Consider the following 23,247-nt stretch of genomic DNA (forward strand, 5'->3'; position numbering starts at 1 on the left):
ATTCCTAAGAATGTCTCTTCTGCATAGCAGGATTTCACGATTGTCCACAGATGACCTGTGTGTGCTCCCCATTGACACAACTTCAGCACTGCTGTCAGGATGGATTTCTCCACTGCCCCGTGGATCTCTCCCGTGGATTTTGCCCAGCCAAAATCCAAAGTAGCAGAGAAGGGAGAAGCAAGATTTGGAAAGTTTGCAGGGGAGAGGGGATGTAACCACCAAGTGACTTATCACATCCTGGCATAGGCAGAACTCAACTGATTTTAATGGGATGAATCTGAGTAAGGAGAAAAGACTGTCAGGAGCAGCCTGCCTCCTGTCCTGACCACTTCAATCGCTCGGAAAACAATGACCCAAAACTGGGAACCCAAAAGTTCTATTTAAAAACTAAACAAAACAACATCACTACACTTCTGTATCTTTACAGAACATGTATACAAACAAGCCTGCCTTTTCACTGTGTAGTCTGGACAGAACCAACAAAGGAAAAAGTTGACTCAATACTTTGTGTACTTCTTTCTTTAAAAAAAAGCTTTACGCAATTATAATTGTGGATGTGTATGCTTCTCCAGCCACCTTGCTCCTAATGATCATTTACACAATGATCAATGGACAAGAAGAGAAGAGAAATCCTACTAGCTTTTAGCTAAAGGAACAATATTAAAATTATGAAAAGTTACATAAAGAAACTACGTAGGGAGAAGCTATTGGAACTTAGGTTCTGTTGGTCAGAGACTGCTTCTTTAGAATACAGTTAAATGGCTTACACATACCTATACCCAAGAAAAAAGGAATTTCTACAACACTGCTTACTGTGCAGACTATTCCTGAATCTTAAATACATTTTAAAAAATAAATTCTTTAATAAGAAAAACATTCTTCTCCAAAAAAGTAGAATTGCTATTTTTCCCTACTATTCAGTAGACTTACGTTGACTAATGAATTTGGAACTAAATTTGAACTTAAAGACTAGTATTACAATGCTAAATATCAATGAGTCAGAGATTTTACATTTCACTGCCTTGAAGATTCTTGTTCTATTTGGTTTGTAATGCTTCATAACTATTTGCTTCTAATTTAGAGAAAAATCCCATACAGAAGATGGGGCCAATAGGACTGTAGGATGTGAGACAGGAACATCACAACGGACAAAAGCTACAGTTCCTCAGACAATTACCATTGGTGTAGATAGACATCTGTGAAATAACACTACAGGTAAAATTCTTGCTTATTTATCAACATAATCAAGCAGGCTTACTCAGCAAAGAAAAGGCAATTCTAAATCATCCTCTGACCTCCGTGGCCAGACATAGCCTGGGGCCACGTCTCCGTGAAAGGCTTCAGTTTGGACCCACAATAAATCAGTTGCTGTTGCAGGAGAGCAGCTGGCAGATCCTAATACTCAAGCACTTTGTGACAGTACTAAAAACAGGTCTTTCAACCAAGTCAGTGCAAACTGAAGTTCCAACATGGCTGAAAAATACAAGGGAGATCTGCACCCTCTTCCTAAAAGAGGCAGACCACCAAATCCAGAGGGAGGAAAAGTAAGTTGTTTGTTGACATCTTCAGACAAAGTAGAAATGACACTACCTGTGGGTCATAACCATCAATCTGGTCAGTTACAGAAAGACAAAAGTTTTTCATGTTAGGTGGAGCAATCCAGCATCAGGGAAGTTTGACAATTTGCCCAAGGGTAGCAGTACAGTAAACAACTGCTCCATGCACTATCCTTTCAGTTACTTAGGATTTGGGGTACTTGCTACCAAATCAATTCTCACAGCTAAGTGTTCCCCCCTAATTCTCACTACCTGCAAGCTCCACCCTGATCCTGAAGATGCTCCTTCCCTTGGCTTTGAAGTTTCACCTTACTAGGAGCATTTTCACTTCAGAAAGACCAAAGAAATTGCCCTGATATCATCAGGCTGTAAAGAGTGCAAGTTAAAACCCTGAAGAGCTGCAATAAAGATCTGTCCCTGGAGAAAGACGAACAGGGTGCATACTGTGCAAAGGGCTCCACACAGCTAAGTTCTGATTTTCCCATGGTCCTGCAGTACCAAATATGGTAAATAAATGCTGTGCATTCAATAAATAAGTTTATTACATGTCAAGCTGAAATTGATATACCTACTTATAAAAAGGTTTTGATTGATGGTCTACATAAAAGTCAGCTGCTTCTTTTCTGGAAAAGCAAAAAGACATAGATATAAATATATAGGTATACATACGTATATATACAAAACTCTCCTGAAAACCACAAACCATCATTCATCAACATGATTCTACAGGTAATGTCTTCCCAAGCTGGACAGCTTGTGGGGTGTTCATGACCAATAACAGAAACTACATTTAACTTTCTGTCATATTTTGTGTGGTTACATGCGTAACTTGTAGCTGGACTCCTCCTTAGGCTCCTGCTCTGGGAAGGAGGTAATTACTGAAACCTGTAGGTAGCATGGACTTTCAGGGTCATTGATGGTCCCCACGTTCTCAAGCTGAGAAATAAATGTAGCAGTCACCTTCTTGCTGAGCCATTCACTGTTACACTGTTTTCATCCTTCATCTCAGTTTGAGTGTGTATACTGGTTAATGAAGTTTGGTTTAAAAGCATAAACGAACAATTTATCTGCTTCACTGGGACTTATTTCCTTATCAAGGCTTATGTTTGATTAAACTGGTGCACAACAGAATATTGCATAACCTGGTTTCTATTCAGTATCCTCAAATGTTTCGAGTCACACAGGCACCACAATGCCCTCCAAATTAAAACTTGCTTTCTTCCACACTTTCCCACTTGAAAACTCAATTTGGTCTTGCACTTTCCCTCGGGGAACACAGCAGTTACTATACACTGCTTTCTCCCAAAGCAATGGGATTTCTGCAATGAGGGGGACTCCTTACATTGCCAGGCAAATAAAAGCCACCAGGCATACACAGCATGTCTGTACCACAGCTGTTACTTAACCTTTACTCAACGACTGGAAGCAAAAAGACAGCCTTTTCAGACAGGGCGGCGGCCCTCTCCAAGCTCTGCATTGCTAAAGCCACGCTGCTAGCAGCACAGGGCTCAGCAACCCAGCTAGACCAGTTCCAGGGACCATGGTGCAGACTCACCATCCACCCACTGGTAGGTATACCATTCTGTGGGCTTTTCACCTCCTGCAGCCAGTCAACCCACTCTCTGCTTTTTCTCAGGCTGCTTCTCATGTGTAACTTTTGCTGACTGCACTGCTTTTTCTGCACGGCAACAACTAGAAAAATCCATGGAGATTTTCAAGCCTATCCCTGTTAATTTGCAGCTTTGAAATTCCAGTTCAGAAGCGCAGGCTTGATCCTGGCTTGCTCCAAATCCTGGTGTGTACCACTTTCTGAAGCTGGAATTTGTAGAGAACAAGCTCTTCAGGATGACTGACAGGTGAAAGGAAGCAATATAGCTCACCCCAGTCTGGCTACAAAGTTTATAATCAAAGCAGAGCTGCAGGGAGACTAAAAGATTCCCACAAGGAAAAGTGTTTTTACCTGCAGAAAGCCTTCTGATTTTTTCTGGTCTCCATAATTCTGCTCACTTTGAGCAGCTCTCTTTACTGAAAGAAATTACCTGCATGTTTTTTAAATTACAGATTCCAAGAATGAACAAAGGCACAGTTCTGTCCTCTGCAATGGAAGTTTTCACATCTCTCTTCTATTTGCAGTCCAGATGTAAGCCAAATACTGCCAGAGGAAAGCAATAACCTCAAGAAGAACCTCAGAAGAATTTAATTTTTCTAAGCTTGACAAATATTTGAGCAGTCACAGCTTTCTCCAGCTTTTTTTATCAAAATGACCATCTGCTCATTGGAACTGAATAATTCCTGGTTTGTTGCTTTCAGTCCAGTGTAAGTATGAGCCATTCAAAATTCAAAAGATTTTCATTGACCATACAGCTAATATGCTTTCCTTCCATTTCATAATGAAGGGAAAAACATGATTTAAAAAATCATCCTAGTCACAGGAACTCTTGCAATCTCAAGCTTCAAACCGACACTCTACAAACAGCCTTAAGTTTTTGCTTACAATTCACTATCTCATCAGAAAATCCTGTTGTGAAACTAATTCACCAAATAATTCTGAAAAGCAATTATGAAAAAGGTATGCAAACAGATAAAGTATTGCAATTTCTGAATGCAAATATTTGAGGGATGCATTTCTGAGGTAAATTGAGCTCTACTATTCAGTTAAGAATTCCTATTGCAATAAATATAAAACTGCAGTTGTGCTGTACAACTTAGTTCCTCTTTCATTGCAACTTTCTCATTAGTTCTCTGCTTTTAAAGAATGGAAAACAGTGTTCATCTGGGAATAACAAACTGAACTGATATAAGATTAAATGAAGAGACTAGAGAGCTAACCTACCAAAGCAGGTGCCTGCCCTCACTTCTGTATCTTGGCTACAATTTTACAGAAGGCATGAATCTACTGAACAGTGACTGCCAGACAAATGTCAGTAATAATGCCTTTAAGGGAAGCAGTAGATGATGATGCTGGTTTGAACACGTGTGCCTGCAGAGATCTAAGGGTAGAAGATGTTGGCAAAGCCATATTTCTATCATTTTAAAATGGCACAGTCCCAAGAAACAGATTATATAGTATGCAGAGAAACCACAAATATTCAATACATGATTTTAAATATATTCAGTATCACAGTGCAATCTTGTGCTTATTAATAATTATTTTCAATTATACAAGACACGCAGCAATTTTTATGTAATAATATGCAACAAAAGTTCAAATCTCAAAGCTTCTTCCCTTCAGTGCGAGTCAACTCTAAAGTAGTATGTGACTTGGCCCAACAGTTCTTCAAGTTCTCAGACAGACACTGAAATAAAGAACCACCCAACCAAACACTTCAGGATCAAATCTATCAGACTACAGGGCAGCAAGCCAAAAAAAGCTGGCTTGAAAGATGTTGTGAATTATAAATCAGCATTAGAAACCTGAGTGAACTCACGAACTGGAGTTGTTTGAGGGAGCAACTGGGACGGGTATCATTAAACACTGCAGCAGATGAATGCACAGACGAGAGGAAGAAGTCACATAGTTGTTTTACAATATGTCAGAAAGCCAAAAAGGTTTTGAGGTAGGGAAAAATTGTTCTTGACCTCACACAGAAACCATAAGAACACATAAAAATAGTAATATGTAGACAGATAGCTTTTCTTTTCAAAGACATTTCTATATGAACAGGTTTGGCAAAGCAGCAATGGAGAAATAGTGCAGTAACTTTGAGGGGAGTCTTCTAGAGTAAATTAATTGTTTTCTTTCCTCTGCAGCATCATGCCTTTATTTAAAATCTTGTGGCTCGTAAGTGGAGAACAGTAAAGGCTGGGGGAGATTAGGAAGATGCATGAGTAAAACCTGTCCAACCCTGCAACAACATCAGATCACTTGCTTTGGCTGGGCCTTCCAGTGATTAAAAAGCAAACAAGTTTGGGTTCCGAGAGCACAGATTAAGAAAACAGGTTTACTGAGGGCAAACAAATCAACTACTTTAAAGGCAACACTGTTACAGTCAGCAATATAGTTTGTATCAGGAAGCTATGAGATGAAAACATAAAGGCATGTCAGTAGTAAACACTTCTGAATTGCTAAAGGTATGGTAGTCACCTTGAATTCATACAGAGACATTAGATTATAATCACCCGTACTCATTTGCACAGAACTTTTTAATACTTAGCTTAATTCTCTACATGCTTTCAGAAACCTACATGATTATGAAACTGATGAGTCTTCCCTATATTACTCACTGGAATGGATTTGATGTGTGGAACAACACGGGATAGCTTTAGAGAATGTTCTTGACTGCAAAAATAACATTCAGATACAACAGAGCTAACCTTAAAAATTCCTTACCTTGAAAGCACCATCATTTTGGCCTTAGTTATTGTAAATCCTTCATTAATAATGATATCAATTAATTCTCCAATCTTGGGCACTGCATCAGGTTTAATCAAAGCCAGAGTTCTGGGGAAACAAAAAAAAAAAAGTAGAGAGATACAGCCAACACTACTTTCCTTAGAGGATTGGGCATGCATGTTGAGTTTATATTCAGACAAAAAACCATCACGTCAAAGAGAGAAATTCTGCCACAGTCAAACATCCAAATCCCAGTGTCTCATCAATTTCCATGCTGGTCTTGAATGCCTGCACAAGACATTATTCTGATAAGAACGAGCTTTGCACATTACAATTTCCTCAGTTTCTAACCCAATTCAGCCCGCAGTGTTCCACCAGCAGTCATTATTCACTGGCTTCTCCCTTCACTCTCAAAGCAAATAATTTGACCACTTCTTCCTCAGCTAGTGTATATCTCTACAGCTCCTCACTCACTGCTCTGGGTTATAACACAACTGATTTGTCAATGTCTCCCTATGCTTGCTCAGTTCCTTTTTTTCCTAAGGTTCATCATTATATACATAAAAATGAAGCTGTTAAAATTCCCTATTTAGAAATACTACTTAAACACGTGCCTCTTCCACAAAAGTCAAAATGAAATAATTGTTTTATTATTACTTTTAAAATACTTGGGGGCCTCAGTGAGAAGAAAGTCCTTGCGCTTGGTATAGTACAAACACTTTATGGTATACAATTTGCATGCCAAATAGCTGACATTGTTAATAGACACAATAAAAGGTTGGCAGAGGAGGTATTATGTCTCTTATACTGACAGCTATATTCTAAGTGAGACCAATCCAAAAATCTCTACACTCTTCCCCACATCTTTGTTTCTAACTACATCCTGTCTTCTCAATAATTATCTTTTTATACTGCACATCCCCAAGGCCAGGACTGTTTTATTAGTAGGCTTTGCATAGCACCAAGTACACCATCAGCACTAAACGTATTATTAATCAAAAATAACAAGCACAAAAAGGTCTGTAAAATGGCATTTTCTATTTGCATTCATCTTGTGGTGAGTCAACTTCAAATTTGCTCAGCTTACAAATCAACAGAATTATTCAACCCTGTATCTCAGAAACTCCACGTCTCTGACAAACCTAAAGAGCTCTTTCCATCTTTTACACTGTTTCCAATAATGAAGGCTACCCAAGATAGAATTTTTTATTGCACTACTTCCCTAAATGAAGGGCAAATAATTGCAAAATTCTCATTTTATATACTAGCAGAGCATGGAAAGCAGCCTGTAGGTTAGCAGAGATATATTCTAGCCAGGGCAAATATGCTCAGGTTACAGGAGATGGATGAACTTCCACTACATTTACTTTGAACCTTAAGTGACCCCAGATTGACAGACGCTTTGGGAACAGACAGACTATCTATTTCACAGCAAATCTAAAGGAAGGGAGGTGTTGGGACCAGGAAATGTAAAGAGGAAGATTTGAACATATGTGACATTTCATCTGAAACTAAGGGAGAAACATAGATGGCCTTCAGAGCTCAGAAACAGATTTACTCAAATGTCAGGAAGCTCATATACACAGACCAGCTTAGGCCTAGATCCATTGGGAAATACGACAAAAAGACTGATGGACTAAGGGTGTAGCCAGAAACTGCATGAGAGTAGTCAACCAAGCCTATGCTTCAGTCCACTGCAGTGCAAACTGAAGTTGATTGAGCTCTATCTTCAGATCAGGAAAGGCTGACCTCTGGCCAACATTCACAGTGTTTGCCACATACTCCATGCAGCCTATGACCCACAGCCTCTTCCCCTCTTCCCCAAGGATTTCACAGCTCCACCTCATTTTGTGATTATTATTTATCATATGACAGGGTGTGCCATGTGCATCAAGGCACATGAGGGGGAGCAGCCACGTGCTTGACCACTGACATGTACCCACCTTGTCACACAATGCATGACCTGCATCCTGGCATAAGAGGTCCTCAACTGTCATTTACCATGAACAGTAAGGATCAAACCACTGGAATGAGATCTCCAGTGCCGTTTGCATTTCCTTGGGGAATACTTTTTTGAATCTATGTAATTACACAGGCTACTTGAAGCAGACCACTAATGCTAGAAATGTTGTCCCTTACTCTTCTAATTTCAAGCTTTCTAGTAAAACTGTAATTCCTACCAACATGTGATGAAATACTGCATTGCGAAGCAATTTATCCAAAAGACACTAATACAAATGTACAAATACAATGAGCAACTCTTATAGCATCATTTCTGTAACATCAATATATAAACTTTAACATTTCAGTGTTAGCTTCTCAGAGGTATGCAGGATAAGAAAAGTATAATTCAGGATGCTGAAGACTTTCTGAAATTGCATTTTGATTCATGTGCTCCATTTTTAGTTTTAATGAGGATTATGTTTTTTGTGGTTTGACACGATACAGTCTGCAAAGTACATTTTGAAATGGTTTTATGTCTAGGAACAAAGGAGAATATGAAAATTAAGCTCATTTGCTTACATTTTCAGAGGGACTGTACAACAGTACTGCAATGAATACTGAAACAATACAAGATGGGAACTGATCAAAGGAGCGGTGCACAAACTATGCTGTGGCTATGCTTTTGAAATCTACTTACTTCTAATAATAGGACTGTTGCATGTACAGCAGCTTATGTCTTGCAGGGGAAGAAACACCGATTATATCAATGACCAGAAGCGTAAGAATACCATACCCTAATCAAAAAAGAATTCAAGTATTTCTGGTTGAGACACAAGCATTCTATTACCATTTTCAAAACCAGTGACACTGACCAACTTTTAAGTATAGCCTATTTAGACTGGACAACCTAGTCAGACAAATGTTTCCCTTAGGTTACAATCACCCAGGATCATAAATGAAAGACTAGTGACACAGAAATCCATCTCATGCCAGTGATTCCTTAAGTGGTACACTCTTAAGTAAGCACATGCTTACTTTACCATTTAGTCACTGTGACAGTTTCCTTATGATACGCTGGGAGGGGAGGAGGGAAGAACTCTCAAATATGGCTGTCTCTAAAAATTGACCCAAGACTTAAGAAAAGTATGTGTAGAAAATGAAACTCCATAGAAATGTCTTAGTAATTTTAGCCTAATTCTAGAAAGGGCTTGTGCAAATCTAGCCTCTTTTTACACATCTATTTTGTACCTCATGTATCTAGAGTCACATCCACTTGTTTTACTGACAAAAACAAAGATCCCTAATTCAAAACATCCAAGATTTTTTATATACATTTCTCAGTCTTCCTCAGAGGCCTTTGCTGAGCCTGTCTGCATACATATTCAGTGACCAAAGAATGTATTTCCAAAGTGAAACTGAACTGCTGATAGTCCTGTGCTGATAGCACAAAGGCAAGAAAAAGACGGAGAAACATTCTGCCCTGTACAGCATCCTTATATTATTATTAATAGAATCCCAACAACAGATTATTTTAGGAATTATCACAGTAAGATTTCTGCAATATGTATCTATTAAACTAATAACTGCTGTAAAACCTGCTAGGAAGAGGCCAAAAAGACAAATACCTCATCTGCAACTGTTTTGCCCAAGGACTCTTCTAATATGACCCTGTTTACCCAGTGAAAGCTTCTGTGAAGAAACTGTATTTGGAGGATCTCTTGCCTGTTTAAGACACCTTTCACTGTGTTCCTTTCTATTCTGAATATTCTGAATATGCAACACCACTTGCATATCTATGTTATCTTTGAGCTGACATTCCTAAAATGTTTTCCAAACAGCTGATGTCATAAATTCCCTTCCTTCCTTTTGTAGAGCAGCACAAAAATTCACCCCCTCCCAAGACCACATCGTTAACACAACCATGGTGCTGCTCTATAGACAGCAGCTATGGTTACAAGAAGGAGAAAATGTAATTTTATCATACACTGCCTTTTCTTGGTATAACTACATCAGCACCAAGGCTTATGCTAGCTTAGGCAGAGCATGAAATACACAACTATAAAAAGTTCAATTGATACAAACCCCATAACCAAGACAGATGTAATCCAACCAAGGCTCCACTGAGGAACGGAGAGAAACAGCCACAGATACAGAAGCCATGCTCTGCTGTTCTCCACTTCTTTTGCTACTCTTCCACCACGCCCAACCCTACCTTGGAGAAGAAGTACCAGGAGCACTACTTCTGAAAAGATTCTGGCAGTTATTTCCACAGCAACACTTTCATGAGGTTAAGATAAAGATGTGTGCTAAAGCTTGCAACTCTTCCAGTATGTCTGGTTATGCATTCTCCAAAAAAAATTGAAAATAAGCCCAGTTAGCAGGAGGGAGCAAGGAAGTAGATGAATAGGACTCACTAAGACATCATACCTAAGAAAATATTCTGTGTTCTTTTCAAAAAAAGCAAAGTAAATTATCAAAATTTATTCATCTGCAAATTCAGAGATTACCTGCACTGCAGTCAATACAGAATTAAATTCACACAGAATGACAGAACGGTCAGGGCTGGAATACACCTCTGGAGATCATCTAGTCCAGCCCCCTGATAAAGCAGGGTCACCTACAGCAGGTTGCACAGAATCACATCCAGGCAGGTTTTGAATGTCTCCAGAGAAGGAGACTCCACAGCCTCTCCGGGCAGCCTGTTCCGTGCTCTGTCACCCTCAAAGTAAAGTTCTTCCTCATATGCAGATGGAACTTCTTGTGGTTTAGTTTGTGCCCGTTGCTCCTTCTGTCACTAGGCACTACTGAAAGTGGCCTGGCCCCATCCTCTTGACACTCACCTGCAGGTCCAAGTATTTGTAGACATTGGGAAGATCCCCTCTGTCATTTCTTTGCCAGGCTGAACAGGCCCAGCGATCTCAGCCTTTCCTCCCAAGGGAGATGTTCCAGTCCCCTAAGTCAGCTTTGTAGCCCTCCGCTGGACCCTCTCCAGTAGTTCCCTGTCTCTCTCGAACTGGGGAGCCCAGCGCTGGACACGGCACTCCAGATGCAGCCTCACCAGGGCAGAGCAGAGGGGCAGGATCACCTGCCCTGACCTGCTGGCCACGTTCCTCCTAACACACCCTGGGATCCCATTGCCCTCCCTGGCCACCAGGACACACTGCTGGGCCATGGGCAACTTGCTGCCCACCAGGACTCCCAGGTCCTTCTCTGCAGAGCCGCCCCCCAGCAGGCCAGCCCCAGCCTGTCCTGGTGCGTGGGGTTGTTTCCCCCCAGGGGCAGGACCTCTGTTGAGCTTCATCAGGTTCCTCTGTGCCCAGCCCTCCAGCCTGCCCAGGTCTCACTGAAGGCAGCGCAGCCTCCTGGTGTGTCAGCCACTCCTCCCAGCTTGGCATCATCTGCAAACTTGCTGAGGGTGCGCCCAGTCCCTTCATCCAGGACACTGATGAAGAAGTTGAACAGGACTGGACCCAGTACTGACCCCTGGGGAACACCAGTAGCTACCGGCCCCCAGCCAGACTGCACTGTTGATCACAACCCTCTGAGCTCTGCCATTCAGCCAGTTGTCAGCCCACCTCACCATCTGCTCATCTACCCCACGCTGCCTGCGCTTACCTGTGGGGGTGTTACGGGAGACAGTGTCAGAAGCCTCACTGAGGTCATGGTATACAACATCCACTGCTCTCTCCTCATCTACCCAGCCAGTCACTCCATCATAGAAGGCTATCAGGTTGGTCAAGCGTGATTTCCCCTTGGTGAATCCATGTTGACTACTCCTGATAACCTTCTTGTCCTCCACATGCTTAGAGATGACCTCCAGGATGAGCTGTTCCATCACCTTTCCAGGGATGGAGGTGAGGCTGACTGGCCTGTAGTTTCCTGGGTCCTTCTTGCTGTTTTTGAAGACTGGAGTAACACTGCCTTTTGCAGTCCTCAGGCATCTCTCCTGTTCTCCATGACCTTTCAAAGATGATGGAGAGTGGTTTGGCAATAACATCTGCCAGCTCACTCAGCACTTGGGGGTGCATCCCATCGGGGCCCACGGATTTCTGGATTTGCTTAAGTGATCTCTAATGTGATCCTCCTTCACCAAGGGAAAGTCTTCCCTTCTCCAGACGTCCTCTCTTGCCTACAAGGTCTGGGAAACCAGAGGGCGGCCATAGCAGTAAAGACTGAAGCAAAGAAGGCATTCAGTAACTCCATCTTCTCTGTGTCCTTCATCACCAGGGCACCCACCTCATTCAGTAACAGGCCCACATTTTCTCTAGTCATCCTTTTCCTGCTGATGTACTTGAAGAAGCCCTTCTTGTTGCCCCTGACCTCCCTCATCACATGTAATTCCAAACAGACCTTGGCCTTCCTCATTGCATCCCTGCACTGTCTGACAACATCCCTTTATTCCTCTCAAGTGGCCTGTCCCTTTTTCCACATTCCATAAATTTCCTTCTTCTGTTTGGGGTTTGCCAGAAGCTTGTGGCTCATCCATGCAGGCCTCCTGCCCCCTTTGCTTGATTTCCTACTCATGGGGATGCACTGATCTTGAGCTTGGAGGAAGTGAATTCCTTGTATATTAATCTTATTGTCATTTTATTAAGTCTGTCCTGATATTTTTGCTCTTGGATGGGCTCAAAGTCTTTTCCAAAGCAAGCCTTTCAATCAAACAGAGATGATGAGTCTTATCTTCATTATAAATGAAACTTGTCTTAACAAACAAGCTTATAGGTTTTATGGATATTTTCACTCTATACTTCCTGTCCTCACGCACACAGAATTTAGGAGGTGCTGAAAAAATCCTCAGAAAAAATCCTCCACAATGGGATAAACAATGTAGAGTGGGAATGGGCCTCTCTGACTCCTGTTCCTACTGTTTTCAGTTACTAACACAGAGTAGATCTGACTGGTAAGGCACTAGGTTTCTGCACAAATCCCAGAGAGACAGGTGCTAGTTTCACAGGATCCAAGCCTTTTGAGCCCAGCAGACATCAGGGTTACCATATCAATTCCATCCCAAAAAGAATCCACAAATCACAAGAATCCTACTGCTGCCTGCCCCCAGGGAGTAACAGGACCCCCTGCTTTCCTCCTCCCTCTCTTCTCTCCCAAGAAAACTAGAGGAGGCAGCGGCTGACACCATGGAGAAGCTGGCCCTGAAGATTTATCAGCTAACAACAGCAGTCATGGGTTTGCCCACAAGCAGGGGCCACTTAGCTTCCGACCAGACATCAGTATGCCAAGGGACTTCAGATTGCACACAAACTTGTCACTATCTCCTCCTCTCCCATAGTACAGAAAACTTACCTCATTTCCAGCAAAGAACAACTGCTTTGAAACCCCAGCCACAAAGGGAGATTTAAAAAAAATGTGCTTTCTTACCTCTCTTTGCGGCTCCCCAGCTTGCGGGCTGTATATTGATCCCCATAGTCCACTAAGGATAGATGACGGGAAAAAACAGTAATTTTGTTGCCCACAAATAAATCCTCAAGATGTAAGCTCTCATATTTGGTGCGCTTCAGAAAGGTGCGACGGTTCTTCACATCATACTGCAGAGAAAAGAAGATCAAAATCTACCATAGCAAGAGTTTTAAGCTGTAGGAAAACTCAATATAATTTTTACTCTACTTTCAGAAATGTCCATAACACTGTGGGGACTGAATCTGATCACTAAATTCATTTAATTCCTAACCCTTTGAACTTACAGGTGTACCAGGAAAGCTCAGCAGACTAAACCGCAATTACAAATTTATTCCATTTAAATAGTCTGAGGCTGACAGCTATCTTTGCATTTTTTATTTTATCATTTGCTTGTGGTAATTCAAGCTGTGATAAATGGGTCAGGTGCCTAGCGGATACCTCTGCCCAGTCTCACTGAGAGTTCCACCTAGCAGATCTACGCTGTTTCACAGACCAATGGCTCACACCAGGAATGATCAAGATACACACTGCGGCAGGTCTCCTCTTCAGGGCATCGTTCCAGTGATACTACGCTTTATTTGACTGCATGAGACTCAGAATTAGGGACGGATGGATGATTGCAACACTAGGTTGAGACGTTCTCACTGCCTAGAGCTGCAAGCTCAAAAACCTGTCAAGACAATTCAGCTATATATCATTATTCCAAGCAAGAAGCAAGACATAAATGTGTAGTATTCTGGGTGGGCTGGCAAAGCACAAAAGGCAACCTGCTCAACGGTTTCTTCACTGCATGCAGATACTACAGAAGCTTTCAGTTTCCTGGGGAAGTGGAATCCTATGAAAGGAAGAGTTTTTTCCTCCTCAGGCCAGACTTTCTCTTCTCTGTCTTGAATTACATGTATGGTCCTCCATTGCAATGGCATATAGACTAGAATAGCATTAAAAGAACAGACATCATTCCCACAAATTATGGAGGGAAAAAAAAATTAAGACCAAAAGTACATACTCCTCCATGTTCTGAAATGTGTGACTACATTTCTGTCCTGTTAGAAAGCTAGAAGAATTGTAAGTTTTTCCAGAATAGCCAAAACTTTGCAGATCAGAGATTATAAATTATTTTGATGATTCCTTCTGCTGAGGCAGGATTATAAGGAAGAATCGTTCCCTGCTGAAATGTCTTCAGTCCCTCATACATGCTCCTACTAAGTGTCCCCTATTCAAGCGCAGTGGGGAATGAAATGACAACATGCTGGAAAAAAAATTTTTAAAAATCACTTGAATTCAGCTACTTGTTTTTTCCTAGACTCTGCCAGAAAGCCTATTAACTGTCTTGACCATATACAAATTCTTCAGTATCTTGACTAAGAATCTGAACATTTCCTTGGTTATTTCATAACAGTTGCTAGAAAGGCACCCTGAGCTGTTTCTCTTTTCTCAGGCAAAAGGTAAGTGGGGGGGGGGGGGAGGGAAGGCATCAACCTGTGTTAAAGAATTCTTCTTTAGACTGTAATTTTTGATCTGTTTAAAAGACCTTTTTATAAAGCCAATGATAAGCCACAGCAGAAGAAATGTAAGACTGTTTGGACTGTTCCCCTCCTGCCCGTGTACACATAGAAATAAATTACACAAAACAAAACAGTTCTCTGCTAAGAATCTACCCTCTATAAAGATTTCTTCTCTCTTTTTAGGATATCTCCTGTAGAAAGAAAAGTTGTTCAGGCTTTAAAAATTCCCCATGAAAGTTATTAACAGTGGAAAATTCAGAGAATGGGACACCTCTGTCAAGAGATCCAGCTTGATCGTAAAAGCTGCTTGCTGTTCTTGGACAAAAAACTATGCTGTCTTCTTCCAGCTGCAAAGGAAGCCAGAAACTTGTCTCATTATTCCCACTGTCATTTTTTTTCACAGGAATCAAGACATGAAGGACTAAGAAAGAAAAGGAAAGCTGAGGACTTCGCATAACACAAGCCTTCAGCAGCTCTGCTCTACACTGAGCTGAGCTGCATGATAAAGGACATCTATTGTCAGGGAGGTGGGAAAGAGGATGAAACATCTTTCTCATAAGCAGGGAGAAGCTGGTTCATATTCATTACCTCCCTTCTCCTCAGATACATTACAGGTAAGAGAGGGCTGTCATCTCCTTAGGAAGATACCAAAAGATATAGAAGAATTAAGCAGTAATAAAGAAAGAATCACCAAATTGTGCAGATAAAAAAAAAAAATCCAGAAGAGAATTCTACATTTATTCTCTGTCTAAAAACTCACCCCCAAAAGTGATTTTGAGATATGCTTTCTATGGAGGTGTTACATGCATTTTCGCTTTTTTAACTCCTATCATGATCACTCACAGTCCATACAGACTCATGACTGTATACACACCATACTATCTTAAGAGCAGATTAGCAAAATGCAAAAGTCTACCAAGCCATACATGTTTGATGCTGAATGCATTAAGAAGCTCAAGAACACCTTGAACACTCTTGGTTTTGAGACATTTAGGTGAAATGAACAACAATTTTGCCAGCCTACACACAGATGTGTAGGAAGATTATTACGGCTCCTGACTGATTAGCTAAACTGTCTCTGAGAAATAAAAAATAAAAATCCTCACATTTTGACAACTGTGCACACACAGACATCATACAGAGAAGTAATTTAAAAGAGACAACATCATGAAAGAGTTTGTTTAAAGAGACTATCAGTAAAAAGTGCAAAGTACATCTCCTCACATCATTGGGTACCATGGTTTCAGCGAGCAGTAGTTTGGGTAAGAAAAGGCACACTACACTAGCTTTCTTATTTCTGCATTTGATATTTATAGCAGAAAAACTAGAATTTGATAATGAAATTACCAAATGTGATTAACCAGATCTAGGCTATTCTCAAGACCCTTAGGTCTTCATTAAAAATTGGAAAGGACTAGTCCAAACCATTCACTCATTCCTAAAAGGAAGCACAAAGCATTGGTTGGTTTATTAAGATTATCTGTACAGTACATATTACCTTTCTTATACATGCCTGCTACTCCAAAATGCTTGCTTTAACCTGCTGTCAATAAACAATGGGGATTAGTTGAATAAACTGCAAGTAAGAAAGGCTGTGTAAGCACCACTGATGGAAAAATTTAGATGCATTGTCTGGAATGTCCTTCCTTTCATTAAAACCAGATTAACAGCAATTTACCCTTTCCTCTAATTTGATAAGACTCTTTAAATTTTACTCTTCAGAGACTTCTGGAGTTCTTGCTGAAGCTTATTTCCCTGTTTGGAATCAGCTTCAATTTATATTTCTCAAGCAGTAGGTCTGTGTTGCAGAGTTTCAATTCTGAAACTGAAGTAGAGATTGAATGAAAACAGATTTGTGAAAATGAATCTCTCTACGCCAAAGCAAGCCTTAAGAAGAAGAAAAAAAAATAAACATGGAAGCTCTTCCACATGCCTCACTGTGAACTTGTATTTTTGCTTTTCTTTTAGTTTTAGAAACTGAGCAAGATACGTCTTAAATTACATTTTCCTTACATGGAAAATTAGTAGGCATAGGCAGTGGCTTGTCATTTTACAAACTGTTTAATTGCATATTACACTTACAGCAATAGAATTTTTTTCTTTTATTCTTACCATTTCAACTGATCCATCTTTTGGATAATACAGAAGTTCATAACGCCGAAAGAGCGAAGCATTTGGGTCATACCATTCAGCAGTGAAAGCAAATCTGTCATCTTGACTCTGGAAAAAAGAAAAGGAGGGAAAGGGCTATTACAGAAAGCATACATGTTTTATATGTAAAAACACACAAATAAAAGAATTCCTTCTATTTGTTATCAGAAAAGTAAAAAAAAATCACTAGTAAATGCACTTGCACACTCTGCATATCATCTTCTGCTTACCACAGCTGGTGACATATTCTCACTTGTTAACTACCAAGTATGGTGGAAACAGCATGGCAGTTTTGCAGGCAATCTCAAAACTTATTCTGATTTCATCAGTCATGAAACATGGACTGTTGTAGAAGTTGCTGTTAGACTTCTTAATTTTTTGAAAGTATTTGATTTACTTCCATTTATTAAAAAGTTTATGTTAGCTCACAATCACGTTATAGACCCTTAATACATTTTCTACACATCCTACAAGAAAACACCATCATCTTCCTGAGCAGTCATATCTGAACTCCTGTTAATGATGAGATAAACATATTCAAGTTAAGGACATTAGTTTGACTCACTATTTAACCTTCTGAAATTTACATAAAGCATAAATGGCCCAATCTCATTTACAACTCATTTTCTGCCCCTAAGGAGTGCGGCAAGAAAGCTAGATTGCAGTAATTCTAAAACTGTAGTTACCTGCGTAGTTTCTCCACTCCTCATCCTTCATAGGATAATCCCCTACGGGAAAGTAAGCACGAAGGTGATGTGGATGTGGAGTTCTAACACCTCTTAGTGGTATATGTTTGTTAGCTATTGATACTCCAATATTAAGTTATTTGATAGCTATTGAATGGAGCTCTAAATTTTTATTTTCCACAACTCCTCCAGATCTGACTGCTACTCCTAAAAGTAAGGAAGGTCTTGTCACAGGCTTCTACTCTTTAGATGTATCTGTATTCTTATATATCTTAAACATTTAGCTACCACTGGGTGTCCAAGTTGAAGCCATGTAGGCCTTTTCAGTCCTTCAGATTTTAGAAGACAGCAGCATTTCAGTTGTTTCAAAGACTACTCAATAAGCAACAGGATAGAAAATGTTCCTGTGGGATTCCATGACTATTCTGGAACACCAGCAGGGGAAGAATCATAATCATTGTCCTAGTGAGTGCAAGCCTATAGACAGATAAACACTTAAAAAAAAAAAAAGACACAAAACTGAACCCCAAACCAAACCACACCACCCAAAACACCACCACTGAACTTGCCTTTTGTGTCAGCACATTTTTTTCTTTCAGTATCTTCAGCTTAAAACTGACATAGGACTAAGTGCTTCTGCAGTCTGAAGTCCTAACACAAGCAGCAGCAGGAAAGAACGCGATAATGTAGAACAATTTCAAAATTTTACAATGTGATGAATACTTGTACCTGTTCAGTTAAAAGCATCACAGCAAGTGCCCCACCCTCCTGTCAGCCCTTATGATATCCCTACACTGCAAAACAAGGTAAGATTATATCACAGAAAGACTTACACAGATGGGGCAGCACAGAGCTCTGTGGAAGGATGCAAAGCTTTAATTTCTAACTGTAGAAGTCTATACAGCACTGAAAGCCTTATTTACATGAGCTACTTCTGTGTTATCTCTCTACTACATGCTGCAGTCTTTGATAATACTCATGTTTCTGGTGCAGTATCCAGCACAAAAACTCCCTAGGGACTTAGCCTGGTTTCTGGCCCTTACTTAAGCTAGACTCATTCACGTCTTTATTGCTACTGCTGTCATTCTAGAGATATAAGGCCTGAACAAACTCTTTCTTATGTCAAAACTCACACCTTAATTTTTATATATAGGCCTGTTGTTGGCAATTAGCAATAATAAAGGTTGGTAGACAATAATAAATGACTGATTGCAACCTTGATCTTAAATATACTCATACTGCTAGAAGACAAGACAAAACATTTGATCAATTCATTTGACCATTATCTCATCAAGCATGGATTTAATAGAGAAGCAGTTCTCTACCAAAGAGGTTGTCTAAAAAGAAAACCAGTTCTGTTTCTAGAGTACTATCTCCAGAAGTTGACTAGTGATGTGTGAAATAAAAAAATATGTACCATCCTTAATCAATGCCTCCTCGTAACATGCAGACATATATAACTGCATTACTTCATGCTACTTATTTCATACTACAGCACCACTCTCAAATAGATTTTCTAGGTAGCAGTTGCCAGAGAAGCTACTAATTTCTGTTTAAGCAAAACTTCCAAAATTTCCAAATGCTTACTTTTTCCGGGAAAGTAATGTATTTACGTGAACATGCAAAGAAAACACCATTAGATTTTTCACTTAGTCACCAGTATCAGTCATCAGCACCTTCATGATTACAGTGAGAAACTATGTGCCTTGTCTTGTGAGGAATTGGCCTGCTTTTTTTCTTTTAACACAACGTTGGTTTTAAGATCCATTTGAAATTCATTTTGTAAGATCTCACTCAATGTCTGAGCTATTCATATGTGTTATTCAGCAAGCTCTGCTGGCAACTGCTTCTTATTCAGCTGAATGGCAGAAATTACCATTCTGTATTATCTTCTTTTAGCATTGTAAGCAAAGGCAAGGTAACAAATGCTACTTAGACTTGAAAATCACTGCAGAGCTAATCCCCAAATGCCCAGTAATGTTATCAGTAAGCAGAAAAATAATTAATCAATTACTATTTTGTGTCTGGAAAATACAGAGAGCTAACAGTTTTCTAAAATGACCAAAACAAAGTCTGTAAAGCTCCTCCTGGGCCATAACTAGAATTTCCTCTGCTTTATGGACATAAAATGATCACAATAACTATTTCTAAACGTGGAGAATAATAGAAGAAAATGTCAGAGCTTATGGGAAACACTGTAAAAATAATTGGAAACAGATCATGTTTGTGAACAGGTAGACTGTTTCAGAGGCATATACTGCAAAGTGAAGAAATTCATTCTTAGAAGCAAACTGAAGACCCTGCCAAACAAATATAATGTAAAACACAGTAGGTCTGCATTTTTACTATTGCAGATTCCAGCAAATAGTCTTAACACAGACAGAAGACAATCTGAATACAATCATCACATGGAATAATGTGAACATATTCTGGTGAGCTCTTGCCAGGCATCACTGTAAAACTGCCACTCCAAGTCATCAAAAACACCAACCAATTTAAAATCCCAAGTTTTAAAAAGTGAGTACATATTAAGCTCATAATACCTCTTTCAAAAATGAGAATAGAGACTTTTTTTTACTTATTAAATGCATGAGTAGGATTTTGCAGGCAAAAACCAGACACAAAAACCTAAAAATCTGCCTACTCCCCATCACACATTGTAAGGATTGCAATAAAATTTTAAGTCTTCACAGGCCTGAAATTCTCTTTCCTAAACACTTACTTTCAATCAAATTACTGCTCAATCAAAAGAACCAGTATGGCAAACAACTTTCTTACATACCCTTTCTTTCACTAGTGTGCCCTAGACTGCAATGTGAGAAGGAGTCTCAAAGATGAGGAAGCACTATAGGAGACATGCTAAGTTTCATCCTTGGCTTCTGTTCATGCTCCTAACAAAGGAAACAGAGAGAAAGTAATTGCCCTGAGCAGTGACTAGACACCAGCGATGACCTGTCAGGTGGTATCGTCTTCAATGCACCACACTGCTCTGGACCAACACAGTCTTGAAAAGGGAAGACTTCACAGCCCTTGACCAGAGAGCCCCAGCAGCTCATTGGCCCAGGAAATGGCTGAAACAGTCACCAGTGAAATCACATCCCTGTGAACATCTCAAGTAATAAAAAATCAAGTGAATCTATAAATACATTATAACTCAGAAAATTCTGGCTTTAAAGCATTAGTTTCCATTCATTCTGTACTGTATCCTCATTAAAATCACATAGTCTCTGCTCTCATGACTATGCGATTAACCAAGCAATACCTAATGAGGGAGAAATAATTTTTTGTAACTTTACACATCAGTGGAAAAATTACCATCATTAAAAACGCCAGCAGTTACTGTGCACTTTATATTTACATATTGACAGTTTTAGAGTAGCTGTCTTTAGCCCAACTTTTACAGCCCCTTTCCATGGTAAAATCTAGGGCCACCAAACTCAGTGACATCAAGAGTTCACCTACTGCGAATATGCAAAGAATAATCTTTTTCTTTCTTCCTCCTTTTACAAGCTGCATGGAAAAACATTTGGATGCATGTGTAGGTTTTGCTAGCTTACACTTTTTTGTTTATATTAGTATGTGTGAATATGCAGTAGGATGGCTCTGTGCACATGAAAAACATTTATTGAAGTACAGTCAAATTAAAAAAAAGAATAAATTTTGTACTTGGTTCTGAAAGTGATGGGGGAAGCAATCATTCTTAGCCAGCATGGGACTAAGTTCTAGAATCTAAATCCAAGCTCACAAAAACACTCCGCTGCAGAGGGAAATAGTTTGTCTGGAACATAGCTGCCAAGGAAGCTCATAACCAGAAAGCGGAACGGTTAGCAAGCTGGACAGGAAATGATCTCCTGTCCTGTAAAACTCTTGGACTTCCAAAGAGCTTCTGTTCTGCAGTAAAACAAAAGCAGATCTTCCAAAGGTTTTCATGAGAAGCAACAGTGGTAGAACAGCAGCTCAGGGACTAAGGAACTTGAATGGGAAGGTGGAGAAACAATTTTATCCCTCTACTGTGAACCATGGAGAACATACATTTAGGTTTGTTTTTCCCAGCTTGAAGATGCCTCCTGACTGCCACACTATTTTACTATTCTGAGGTGAGTACTTCTGTCCCAGGAAATCAGGAGCTATGGAATTTTTTTTCTGCTGGTCATACACACACTTCTCACAGTCTAAGGGAAGGGCAGTTTAGATGCTTCCCCTCGCTATTATATGGGCAGTATATTTCTATTGAGATCCTGCCTTTCGCATTACTTCCTTTTTCCATTATACTGTTAATTCTGTCTCATCTGTAAGCTTGAAGTTCGTTTCTTTCTACCAGTTTGTCACTTCACGCTTTTGAGCTGCGATCTCTGTGATCTATATTTAAGTGGAAACAACTACCCATACTTAAACTAGTTACCAGCCTGCAATGCATCATAACCCCTTTAGCTTACTACTGAAGAAAACTTTCCAGGAAATAGTATCAAAATATTTCTTAAAATCAAAAATCTGAGGTAGCTAGAAAGTGCATCTTTACACGTTATTAGCAATCTGGTCTCTATGAGGCTTATACACACTAGGAACTTCAACACACATGACATATTCGACACAGGCTCACAGCCTGTTGCCCACATATTCACAAGTTTAGGCGTCATGAAGAGTATTGCTATGTTTTAAGTGGGCAGCTTCGTGTCTGTTGCTCCTTTGATATTCTCAGTGACTCAGTGACTCTGAAATCAGACCAGAAAGAAAAAGAATCTAAGGACCTGAATCAACTCCTGAGAAAGCAATAAAAAGACCGCACAAACCTCAGCAAAAGCTGAATCAGAGCCAAAAGGATCCATCTTGATATCTGTATTCTATATTTGATAAAACTCCGTGTTGTCACAGAGAAAACCTGCAGCCAGGTCTTAAGAATCTTAGAATCAAGATTCTTAAGATCTTAAGAATCAAGATGTTTCTATGAAAATCACCGGGAACAGGATGAACTGACAAACAAGACAGAGACGCACACACGCATGCGCGTGTACGTGTTCTGGAAAGATTGCCCTGAAACTTCCTAAAATCCTGGCAATAATTTTAAGAGAAACATTTCTTTCACAATGTGCCCCCCACAGCCAGGCTGGTGGCAGTCTCAAAAATATTTTAGGAGAGAAAGGACATTTTTATAAAAAATGAGATGGCATCAAAGGACAAGGATACAAATTATTAAACTTTTCAGGTGAAGATACCTTGAGGCTGACTGACTCCAACATCAGGTAGTCTGGTTATGCATTAACATGTACTTATGTTTCTAGAAAAAAAGAAGAAAATCACAAATGTATGTGAGTTTGCCAACTATGCTCTTTGGCAAAATATAGAATTTGTTGAAATGGCCACTCAACAGTTATCTTTCTCCTTGTCTTTCCTCTTTGTAGGTTCTACAAAAAAATAATTATTGCCATAGCTGTTGGTAGAGTCCTTAGACAGATGTTGGCCTCCTGCTCTTCAGACAGTGGGCTGAAGTGGGGGACCTAACCAGCTGCCTTCATCAAGAACATTATTCTCAGAACTGGGTCCAGAAGTTACTGTTGTAGATGTATGATCAACTTCTAACAGCAGGTATCTAAGTCCCATTATGAATTATTTGAAACAGTTCCTCAAATCTCACATATCACCACTCACTCACCCTCCAGACC

General features: G+C 39.9%; 1 protein-coding gene across 3 annotated transcripts in view; it reads right to left on the bottom strand.

The window, feature by feature from the left end:
* Positions 1 to 23,247, bottom strand: part of NME7 (NME/NM23 family member 7) — a 94,917-nt gene that overhangs the window by 59,258 nt on the left and 12,412 nt on the right. For all 3 annotated transcript variants that reach the window (XM_037387593.1, XM_037387594.1, XM_037387592.1), the window contains exons 2-5: positions 16,863 to 16,970; positions 13,207 to 13,373; positions 5,887 to 5,997; positions 2,129 to 2,179 (exon numbers count right to left, since the gene is read on the bottom strand). In XM_037387593.1, the coding sequence (XP_037243490.1) occupies positions 2,129 to 2,179; positions 5,887 to 5,997; positions 13,207 to 13,373; positions 16,863 to 16,970 (437 nt within the window). The remainder of the gene's footprint in view (positions 1 to 2,128; positions 2,180 to 5,886; positions 5,998 to 13,206; positions 13,374 to 16,862; positions 16,971 to 23,247) is intronic.

This window comes from Falco rusticolus, chromosome 5, assembly GCF_015220075.1.
Source record: "Falco rusticolus isolate bFalRus1 chromosome 5, bFalRus1.pri, whole genome shotgun sequence".
In the NCBI taxonomy this organism is placed as follows: domain Eukaryota; kingdom Metazoa; phylum Chordata; class Aves; order Falconiformes; family Falconidae; genus Falco; species Falco rusticolus.